The following is a 12,528-nucleotide window of genomic DNA, read 5'->3' as shown; positions in this document are numbered from 1 at the left end:
TATTTGTACATAATTTCAAGTTTATTTATAAGACATCCACACATCGACACTTACATATAGAGATAGGGAAAATTTATTACATAAATTGTAGGTGCATAAATTATAGATGATCAACGCCAAAGAATAACATTTCTATATTTTTTTTTTTATCTAAAACTTCTAACATTCATCAATTCCGCTTTAAACACTAGCAACATTCCTTTCAACCAACCATTATTAAAATGAAAAAACTATTGAACAATTTACAATTGGAAATCTCATCAGGTGACTACACAATCGAAGAATTTAGGGGGTTAAAAATCCATAAAGCTGCTTAATCGTTCAATAATTTCCACTCTGGCTGATCTCCGCGACACAAATGAATAATAAAGCGGTGCGAGGAAAAGCGAGAATAAAAATACACGTTGCTAAACTGAATACAATTGAATAATGTTTTGAAACTGAATGACTTAGAATCATATGGCATATTGCATTGAACTGTATTTATGTATGTATGTATGTATATTAAGGTATGTATGAATATGATAATCAAAATGTTTTTATTTTTTTAACATAGGCTTATGTTCGAATGCACCCGCTGTTCAAGTATAACTTCAGCGGAGCGCACATGGAATGTCTACACTCACACGTTACTTTATTAATGTTATCCATGGCATCATAAATTTAATTGTCTAGCATCTACTTTTTTTGGATAATAAACGTATAAAATTACAAATGTTGATATTTATGACTATCCTAAAACTTACATTCATTGGAAGAAATGATTCTACACATTCTATGTTTTAAAAAGAGTAAAAAACGTGGTCGATGTATATTCAGTATACAGCATTTAATAATTGTTTGCATTGTCACTGCACCAATTTCCAAAAAATTTACTTCGAAAAAATTTTGTTCAAAAGCTTAACAACTGAGATATAATTGAGTAATCAGACTGATGATAAATTATTGCTAGTATATTTACCTAAAAGACTGTAGACCGAGCGTGCCACGTTCGCACGGTTTTCTCTGCACCTCAAACTACAAATAGCACCCGCTCTATGTAAACTGACAAATTTTATTCATCATTCTCTATAATGTTATTAACAGAAGCAACAAACTTCGTTTAATAAGTATACTGGTCAAGTCGAATACAAAGGTAAATTTCTAATCGACATTTTATAATAACAGTTCAAAAATTTTAATTTCCAAAAAGGTAAAATATTTTAAAAACCCTCATTTAAAAAGACGTCAAAATTTATTATTTCGGATATGATAATTCAATTAAATATTCAACAGAAGACAAACTTTTCATACAACACTTTTTACACAAAATTAACATAAAAATTTAATTGAAGAATCTTATTAGAAGATTGAAATTTAAAGAATATATAATAAAAATATGTTTTCAGATGGGAAAATTTGAATTAATTAATACATACAAAAATTTGCTTATAAACTAAAAAAAACTTAAATAGCGTTATTTCCATTGGATAATATCTTATAGAGTATTCATATTAGACCACTGATAAAATTTGCGCACTTTCATTATTACAATATTGATACAATAATAGTTAGAAACCGTGTTTACGACTTAAATTTAGAGCCTCGGTCACTTAGGGTGACAAAAGTGCCACGGTAGCACCGAGCTAACACTGAATTTTAACAGCTGTTACATGTCATAACGACCGGAACTGCTAATATATACTAAACAATATGATATACCCTTGATAAATAGAAAAAAATTTAAATGTTCTAATAAATATGATAAGTTTGCTATAAACTATAAATCATTGGGCCGGTATTTTTTATTATTTTTGACACATATTTGGTAGCAGTCCCTGTTGTCATATAAAAGATGATCAATCTTAGGTGTAAAATGATCAATGTGTAGGACGCAGGTTGTGTTTCATTATGCCATGAATGTAAATATAATTCATTCAAATATATAGTTCATTCAAAATTACAATATTCCTTAAGCACAACCTTTTCATTAAAAGGATGTTCAATTATTCCGCTGCAGTGGTTACCTAAAAAATCATACAGAGAAAATTAATACATATTCCACATTTTAATTCATATAATATGTTTCAATGTTTTTTTAATTATACTTCTGCTGGAGCAGATTCTGCAACTGCAGGTGTGGATTCGACAACAGCTGGAGTATCAATGACATCGCTTACAGTTTTTACCTAAAAATAAAAACGACGTTAAGAATCTAATATGTGCAAAGTAAGACATAAAGCATAGTGAAGCATTTTTATAACAATATTAAAAAATGGCATTGTGAGTGTTTTGTATTTTAAAAATGTTATCTTGAATGAATTCAGTATAACAAAAATTTTCAAAGCAATATAAAAAAAATGCAACAAAAAACAAAGAAAAGCATGCATTAAGCCAGTGTTAAAAATATATTGCAAAAGCATAATGAAAAAAAATACTCCTTTATAAATTCGCATTCCAGACTTGAAAGATTCTAAAATATGTATATATATATTGTATTAAAAGTACTCAGAAATAAATATAACACATACTATAATATTCATATAAATACTAGAAGCATACATGCGCAAAAAGTATCTAAAATGTTGATCCGTTTGTGTTTCATTTTAAAATTTTTTTCACTTTGTATAAAGTGTGAATAGATAAATTATTATTTACATAATATAAACCATGCTTTTTGATGCAATGTTTTAAATTATATCTGAATTTAAAAATAAAATATGAAGCAAGCAAATAATATTATATATGATATAAATAAAAATATGTTCATTAATAGTATATTTGTAGATTGTACATATTCTGAAAAATAAAATTATGGTATAAAACAAAAAAAAATGTAGTGTATATAAATGGTATAGAAAATTTGAAGTATATTGTAATATAATATATATATGTAAAATAATGAACGTTTGCTGTAGTGCCCCAGTAGGTGATTATGGGAATATGAAATGGAGGATTCGGGGATCAATTTCCGACATGATTTTCACAACTACTTATGATTAATCTGCTAAAACATGCTGAAAAACACGTACTTTATTAATAATGTAGAAAATACTCTAAAACAAATCAAAGAGCCCAGGCGACAAGATTTAGTGCTTTCACAAAGTTATTAGGATACCTTGTAACAAGTCAATGTTAATAATGTATCTATTTGGCAGACACAAACAAAACAAGACAAAAATACTCTCCATTTGCGTACTATTCACCTGGGATGTTGCGTCTGCAGGTGGAAGTCCATTATGCATTTCCTCGGCTTTCTTTTCTTCCACGGGTGACTCGGCTACATGATTAGAGGTAGTAGTTTCGGTTGCTACTTCTGCTGGTGGAGGGATAGTCATTTCAGGCGAAGTTGTCTGCGTTACTTGTGGTTCAATATTTGCCGAAACTTCTGTTTCGTTTGAATCCTTTATTTCGATACTTTGATCATTCTTTACTGGAGACGGTAAATCTTTTGGAGGAAAGTCGGATATTTCGGAAGTTGGACTATTGAGCACAGTATCGGGCTGTGAGCTTTCTGAAGGGGGCGGTGGTAATGACTCTGATGCAGAGAATTCTGTCATTGATTCGGGGCAAGACGCAGGAGGTGGTGGTGGAGGAAAAGAATCAGATGGCGGTTCCACAAGAGCAGTTTCAGATATGTCTGGATCAGAAGGAGTTCTCTCAGGAAGAGGTGATTCGGGAGCATTTGTAGGAGGAAGAGAATCGTTTACTGCAGATGGAACATCTGTATTTGAAATAGATTCTGGTGATGCAATTGATGACTCTTTCACCTCCTCGGTAGGTATGGGGGCTGATTCTAACTCATTTTTAATTTCTGTAGCGGTAATAGGAACATCGACAGGATCTGACAACTGTGGAGGAGCATCGGTAACTATAGATTCGGATACATTAGTAATTACAGGATTCGGCTCAATAGCAGTAGGAGTGGATTCAACAGAAGTGATTTCAATACTTTTTTCAACAACCTCTAAAATTTCTTTACTATCAGACACAATTGGGGCTGCTTCATTAGAAATCGGAATAGATTCTGTTACAGCTACTGGTTCTTGTACAGGTTTTTCAATTTCATCAGACACAACTTTATTATCGTCAACCGTTTGAGTAGGGGGAGTAGTTAGCTCGGATTTGGATTCAAGGACTATGATTTCTGGTTCATTGGTAGACACTACAGCAAGGTTTTCGGGGACTGGAGTTTCTGGTACAATGGTAGAAACTACAGCAAGGTTTTCGGGGACTGGAGTTTCTGGTACGATGGTAGACACTACAGCAAGGTTTTCTACGATATTGGAAATAACACAAGTTTCAACAACTTCATTAGTCTCGTTAACTGAAGATGCGGTTTCTAAAGGAGTACTTATTTCATCTTTGTTAGGAACGATTTGGGAATTAATAGCCTTTGCATCAGGAGTGGGAACGGATTGATTTTTAATTATTTCATTTGGCAAAGCAGACGGCACATTATCAGGAGTATTTTCACATACAGGCATAACGTTCGTTTCACTTATTGGCTGCTGCGTATTGTCCGTTGCGGTATTAACAGGATTCGTTGAGGGAACAGAAGAAATAGAAGCATCTACATCTACAACAGGCAATTCACCAACTACTGTTTTGTCTACTAGATGCGGTGCCATTGTCGATTCTGCAAATATAGTGAGGGAAGAGGGTGGGGGATTGGCAGGCAGAGGAGGTGGTGCAATTTCAGCACTCTTGGCCGCCTCCGTTTTTTCCTTTACAACACAAACCTCAGTTTCAGCAATTTCCGGTTTCACTTCAACTGGTTCTGGTAAAACTGGTTCAGGAGCAGATATGACTGCGTCAATTTTACTTTCAACAGTCGCCTTTGCTTCTTCGATCGCATCTTCAATCTTCAATCCATTCATGGGTAGAGATTCCACACTAGGCTCTTCCAAAACAGCCTCTACAGGTTTCGCAGCCTCCGGAACTATGGCGGGTTCTGCAACAGCGACAGGTGACTCTTCAACGGAAGCCGCATCGCCGTTTTGTCTAATTTCTTCCTTGGGACTTTCCGGTGCGCTGCTGCCATTCGTCATCGGTTCAGTAACTGGAGTTTCGGGAGTTTTTTCCTCCATCTTTGGGATTTCCTTTTCAGTAGCTTCAGTTTCTATTTTAGATTCGGATTCATTTAATACTGGAGCAGGAGTTTCCGCAGCCTGAAATTGAAAAAGAAAAGAAAATTAGATTTAAAAAAGCAAATATTTAATTGAATATTAAAATCAAAATTATAATAATGAATATTAATTTTATAAAAAAAAAGCTCAAATGCTTAAAATTAACTAGCCGAATGGCCCCGCATTACCCAGACAGGTGAAAATTGAAAATTTTTATTTAAAAAAAAATATTAACTTATTTTAGTTTTCCAAGCTTCGATCCATTCCAAAAATCAGGGGCGTCATTTTTTCAGTAATATAAAGGCAATCCTATTCAACAATTTGTTTCATAGGATAAACGAGTTTTACAAATATCTTTCAAAGCAAGACAAACAACAAAACAAAATATATTTGGGAGTAAAATATACAAAATATAAAGTATTTTAATTCGAATTCATAATAATTAGTGAGCGGACCGGAAGCGTGCCGTTCATTGTTAATTGTTCGCGGTGCTTTGTTAAAGGTTTGTTAAACAACGTAGTCCTATTCAAATCTAGAGGGCGACTGCCCCCCCCCCCCCCTCCCCCGCAAATGACACCCCTGCCAAAAACCATTTATTATTATAATAGATTGAATATAATTTTAAAGATAAAGTCGAGTTTCAAAAAAATATATATTTTCAATGGCGTTGATGAAATTATAATATAATAAAATATAAATTTATTTATAAATTATAATTGTCCGTATTGTTTAATTTAATTTGAGGATGCATCGTTGTACATATACTGGAAGCAAACCTAATTTATTGAAATAGTAAATTCAAATTCATATTTGAAATTGTAGGACTGAAGCATCAAATAAAACAATTAAAGTCACAAGGATTCTATAGGGAAAACATGTCCCGAAATCCTCAAATTGTCTAATTCCGAAACGAGTACCTGAACTTCCATGACTTGTCGGAGACGAGATCGTGCAACGATAGACGAGTATGAACGTAAAGAACAAACTATCTGGGAGTGGGCTGCTGCTGAGGGCTGATCACACCACGAGAACGAACCGAGAAGACTGAGCGCTGCAACGCGAGCAGGACGCAATTTATATAGACTATTTGTACACGGGGGGGGTTTATTTTTGCATTTTTAGCCAAATATTTTTATTTTATACGAGGCGGCCGACGCGATTGGTCGTCGTATAGGATTACACGCTGAGAACAAGTCTGAGGTGTGGACACGCATGGACGACCACCATCGAACAAAACCAATCAAGGGCCAACACCCATCAGACTCATATGCAGGAAACACCAGACATTGCAAACCAGCCTACACGAAATGCCCACATTATTTTCTTCCTAAGCGAAAGAGTGAGAGGGAGGACTGGCGAATTGGAATTCGTACGGGACGACCTCGACGTAGCATGGGCGTTGAGGACGAACCAGCCGTCTGCCGCAGAGAGACGATATAAGATCTTGGTAAAACGTCAAAAATCTCCGTCGCGGAAATCGCTCATTTGTTGGGACCGAATCTTGACAAGGTCGTTCTATATGTAAAAGCGCGAAAAACCAATGTAAACAAAATCAATTTTGGAATCTTGTCGTTGACGCACCAACTAGCCAGACGTAGCTGGACGTCAATGCTGGAAAAAGCGGAATAACCAATTAGGTGACCGCCAAAACAACCAGCGGCTGACACCCAAGACTCATCCATCATCATCTTGGAAAGTATTCAAATTAGATTAACCAGCTACTGCACACGATAGACTTGTGCGATATTACATTGTATTAAATTACGTTTTAATCTTACATCAAGTCGACTTGATTCGTCTTTAACCTTGCGGGTCACTTTTAAATTAATAAATAACGTTTCGTCTAAATAAATCTTTGAAGAACACTGCTACACGGTGCATAGCGGTATCCAATCCCACGCTGTGCAAATTCAAAATTCCTCCAGCGCATATAATACGACGATTGTTCCTTTCGGTGATTTGAAATAATCACATCGTCCTTCATTCCAATTTGCGTATTGCAAATCGTGAATCACCATCTCATCCCACTCGCAATGGCAACTTGAGGACATGTTCAATACATACGAGAAAAATGCTTTCACTCCAGAAGATACGTACTTGTGTATAGACTGTATATACTATCTATACGTGTGTATAGACTATATATTTGGCTTGGATCCCTTTTGAAATGGGCACGATATGTTATACCAATAAATTTTCAAATTTATATAACGAAAATATTTTTAAAAGTACAATGCATTCATTTATTTATTTTAAATTTCACGAAAAAAACCTTTTTATATGAAACAAATGAAAACCTGTTTTATATTATACCAAGGAGAATGCATCTCTGCATCACATATACCTGCCATAACTATGTAGTACATATGCATGCCATCGCTTTCTATTACATATTAAGTATTGGACAGTTAGCTTTTAGGGCGAAATCACACAGAGAAGAACGCGGTACATGGTTTTTTTTTAGATACTTTAAAACATGCAGCACGCCTAGCACATATTCAAGGCACACTGTCCCGAAATCACCCTCTGAAGTGTTTTCGGTGATATTTTGTCCTTGTATTGATCCCATATTTGAAGAAATGTAGGAGAAACTTGTCGAAATAATAAGATTGTACGAATTAACATTAAACTGGGAACGCCCTGCCCTTTCTTGACCGCATGCCATTCCGTTCATCTCTATGTGTTTTCGCCCTTATGCATGACTCATCTTACTGTTTTTGCCCTTATCCTAATGATACAAAGCTAAAAACTTCTCAAATACATTACAATACGCTGAAAAGACGGCATCAAAATCCAGCGGTTTTTTACTTGAACCTTCGATAGCACATACAAATACTGCCTTTTATATACATTTGTATAATAGGTTTTTGAGCTATTTCTCCTATTATGCTGTACATTACCATTAGAAGAATATTATACTATGATTACTAACAAAATTAAATTAAAATCGTAAAATAGAAAATGATCAGTATATCAGTAGCTATAGTAATAATAAAAAGCAGTTAAAAATCAAAAATCAAATATACATTTGTATTATATATAAATTGTATACTATTCAAGTACATAGAACCCCTAAGGCAATAATGTATTTCGTGACTAAGTGTAATAGTGAAGATATAATAGGCAGAGGGTGTTGCCAAAGTAATTGAGTTTTTCCCTGGTTATTTATATTTTTTTGTCGGTGGGTCGTTTCAAATCTTGCACTTTAATTAAATGCGATTCGATGGAAAGACAAATTCTATTATGCGCGTTGAAAGGAAGCCCACGGTCTATTGCGTCTGCTGACAATTGTTTCGATTTGTCGCGTCAATCATATAAGACGCAGATTACGGTATATCCATATCAATGATACAGATTGAAATCTACTCGGGGCTGACAAGGTCGAATTCATGGATTTATTGGAGTAGAAAACCACGGTCCAACGCTTCGTCAGAATACTAACTGAATGTCGTTAGAATACTAACTGAAAATGCGATTAAAATTATTTCGATTGATTGCAGACGCCACTGTTTAGAACAAGCACGCGCTTGGGATAAAAATCAGGGGCGGGGGCTTGTTTACAAACCCACTGACCGGCCTTGGTTTGTGGCATCGAAATGATAGGAAAAAAAAAAGCTGAAAAGCATCAGCTAATTATAGGACATTACTACAATTTTCACAACGCAAATGTTTACAGTGAAAAGTTGATGCTCGATCGCTGAATCAAATGCAGAAAATAGCACTGGAAACAGTGAATTCATAAATGACATGATATCAAGCCAAAACTTTGCAACAAAGACTACACTGAAAAATTTAAGTATTATTGCAAAATCCGATTATGTCAATCAAAAGTGACAAGTGTAACAAAATAGCACCGAATTAAAATTAGTCCAGGATCAAATTACCAAAATTGTCAGACGAACATTCCTCCACACATAACACAAAGGAAATAAAGAAATGCATTAATGCGATGAGAATGTATCATATTTAATTAGTAGCAAGAATGTGATACATTCGACAAAGTAATAACGGTAAGTGCACACTCAAAAGTGCGGCAGGGGACGCGTACATTGACTCTTGCGGTAAGAGGCGTATCTTCATGTCATTATTAATTAGTTTCTGCTACATTTCTTCAAATATAAGAATCTCCGTTAACGATCACTGTCAATACAAGGATAAAATATCACCGAAAACACTGGGGGGTGAGGCTCGCGAAGAATAGCGGCGGTACAGAATTGGCGTACCGGTGTTTTTTTGTGCAAAAAAGCTGTGTGTCAACGTTTGGACGCCAAAAATTGGTTCTGCATGATAGAACTAACACACTAAAATATTGTATGATAATTAAAATAATATACATATACACAATCTGGACGTATTATAGTAACATATAAAGGCTTGGCACCAGGGGCGTCATTTGGGGGGGGGAGCAGCCCCCCCCCCCCTAGATTTGAATCCACGTTGTTTAATGTATTGCTATGAATTCGAATTAAAATACTAAACCAACAAAAATAGAATATATGTATATATAAAAATATATATTATATTATATAATAGATATTGTAAATAAAATGATATTATAATGATAATATTATAGTTTTCAACACTTATTTAATGCTAATTTTATATTTTTCAATGTATGTATTTTCAGAAGATTATTTTGTACTTCATAAATATGCGTTTATACCCAAATCTCTTGGTAGATTTTTTAAAATTATGTATTTTACTATTAAAAAAAAAATATGTATTTTACTATTAAAATCCGATATACGTTCAAAAATGGACATACAATATACATATGTATGTATGTGCACCAAGCCATCAATATGTGACATATTAAGGCAAAGTTTATGTATTGTAGTTACAAGGTTAAATCGCGTAGGATTGAAATTTTCCGATGGTTGAAGTAAACTTTACAAATGTGATGTCGTTACTTAAAAAAAAAACGTGATAAAAATCGGCCATTGCGAGAGAGGTACGGCAGTGAAATTTAAATAAAACATAAATCGCATTATAACGACACCACTCTGCATAAATACATACGGACGAGAAGATAGCGGCGGCCAATATCCTGACCGGAAACGAATTTCCACTGGGTGAACCTCTCTCTACCAATATCAAAACATGGAATCGCTAATTTATTTACCGCTTCCTCCCATCCTTCCTTCCTCTGAACGGGGAGGGCGACTTAGCTCAACCAGAAAATTGAAAGAGAGTACATACACTACTCAAAACGTTGAAAAATTGTTTACAAGCCCGACAACGAAGTCTATGCCGCAGACAATATGCAAACGAGATAAATGGTGAATAGCAAATAGGAATACTGATCTTAAATGTTTACGGTCGAACTTGCATTATATAGACACTTAGTTAGCATTTGGCATTGAAAGTAGCGCGTGTGTTAGCATTGGCGAAGGCGGTGGCAATTTCACCGATAATATTCGCACTATGCCAAATCATCAATCGCATTTAAAGATGGTGTCGAATGCAGAATTTATTGAGATGAAAACTAGATCGGCGACAAGGCTGAGACAACGCAATGCACGTCAATGTAATTCAGAATCGTCCGCTGAAAGAAAACAAGAAATGTTGAAGTCGAAAATGCGTTCGAATTATTTTTAAATCATTTTATTATTATATGCGGGGGAAAATACTAGCTTTTAAAACGAACAGCTGTGTAAAGCAAACACGTCAAGTAGACAACTCGAATTTTATTCCCGAAGGTCTTTCCCGATGTAAAGATAAACTGAAAAATAAAATTAATTTTGCATACGTCAAAATAAAACAAAATGACGAATATCTTTGCAACAGTCGAGTCTTCAGCAGCTGTCCAATGGGCGACAGAGAACATTTTCAAACGTTTGAAAAATGTTTTTGGAGATAGAAATACTTCTTGTGTCGCGTTTCAAAACAAAATTTCATGGTTGATGATGGAGTATTCGAAACAATATCGCTATGATTAGACAACATTATTCAAAATCGATCAGTGCGAAGATACATTGATCGATTTTGGGTGCAGTGGCGTAGCCAGAAGAGTACTTAATGAGATAATAATATATAAAAACATACGTATACGATACTGTCAAAGTGTACATTTCGTTCGTTCAATAACGTACTATAATAGTTTGTTCACACACGAATCAATCCGATCAGTTTTAGTGTACACAAATCAAATTGACAAACGAACTAGTTTGTTCATGCACAAAATATTTGGCATAAGTTTAAGTATTCTCAATCGATTGTCCCATCCTTTATGTACATATATATGTATGCTTATCCTGGGTTGCAATATATTTAATATCAGCGGAAACGGGAATTGTAGCAACGATGCAATGTGGTTTCCATAGGATTTCCCTTTTAAAAACTTGGTGTTTCGACATCTAAAAGGTTTTGACAGCTCAAAAGTTTAGAAAGCTACAACTGGTGAGTCAATTTGAAGATAGCTTTTGACAGTTAACACCAATAGTTCGGGAATTAACTACCAAACTAGTATGTCCAAACTAGTACACCAAACTAGTATGTCCATGAACGAACCGAAGTGTACATTTGGACTGAAGCATACATGCAACTTTATATCAATTTAATGAGATAAATTTGAAAAACGATTTGCTTCCTATTTTTCAATTCTAAAAATTTATTGAAAAATCGAGTTTTTAAAGTATAAAGTGAAAAACGCGTTTCAAATGTTGTTGATTCAAATATCAATTGGATGCAAATTAAATCAATCAAAATCTCAACAACGAATTTTCTCACGATCACCACACTATATCTATTGATACCTCGTATTTATTTGTGACTTTACAGGTTGCCCCAATGCGTCACTACGGATAATATATACAAATAAAGTAAAAACTACAATGATAAATGATACGTCATTAAAAAATAAGACCTTTTTGGGTTTTTTTATTGTCCAGTGACACGATTCAACCACATTACAACTCTCCATTTAAGATGTACCATTATAGTCCTAAAAACGCATACTATCTTCCCTACTACGCCACTGTCTGTACGTACATATAATAAAACATACAATTTATAATCGTACTGAAGGGGGGTGCCTTGGCAGATTAATGGTGTGTTCCAAGGGGAAGGATGCGAGCTCGAATCCCCAAGGAAGCTGAAACTTTATAGGAATCCCGTTCTGACGCTCACGGTCACACTCGCCATACATTAATCAAACACAACCTTAAAAACATTATTTTGTGCAAAATTAAAATTTCCCGAGTCGAAATAATCACGAAAATCCGCAACTTTAATAATGCACACACCAAAAGCGCAATACGGAGGAAAGCCATAAAAAAGGGGAAACATTTTCTTGCGCATATAAAAAGTACAGATGCGTCATAGCATTTTTATTATGCGACCCTTGAAAATAAAGTATATTCCTTCAGTGCCCAAGGGGACGAACATAGTCCGATTTAATTTTGAATAAAACATAAGCAGT

General features: G+C 34.6%; 2 protein-coding genes across 2 annotated transcripts in view; one reads left to right on the top strand and one right to left on the bottom strand.

Moving 5' to 3' along the window:
- The window catches only part of LOC143911007 (uncharacterized), a 901,246-nt gene that overhangs the window by 777,725 nt on the left and 110,993 nt on the right, over positions 1-12,528 (top strand). The window lies entirely within an intron of this gene.
- LOC143910674 (uncharacterized) overlaps positions 5-12,528 on the bottom strand; it is a 66,942-nt gene continuing 54,418 nt past the window's right edge. The window contains exons 5-7 of the mRNA XM_077429255.1: positions 3,186-5,150; positions 2,088-2,168; positions 5-2,006 (exon numbers count right to left, since the gene is read on the bottom strand). Of these exons, the coding sequence (XP_077285381.1) occupies positions 1,986-2,006; positions 2,088-2,168; positions 3,186-5,150 (2,067 nt within the window). The 3' untranslated portion in view covers positions 5-1,985. The remainder of the gene's footprint in view (positions 2,007-2,087; positions 2,169-3,185; positions 5,151-12,528) is intronic.

Source organism: Arctopsyche grandis, chromosome 4 (genome assembly GCF_051622035.1).
Source record: "Arctopsyche grandis isolate Sample6627 chromosome 4, ASM5162203v2, whole genome shotgun sequence".
Taxonomy (NCBI): Eukaryota; Metazoa; Arthropoda; class Insecta; order Trichoptera; family Hydropsychidae; genus Arctopsyche; species Arctopsyche grandis.
Note: the sequence above shows the minus strand (reverse complement) of the source record. Positions and strands in the feature narration are given on the sequence as shown.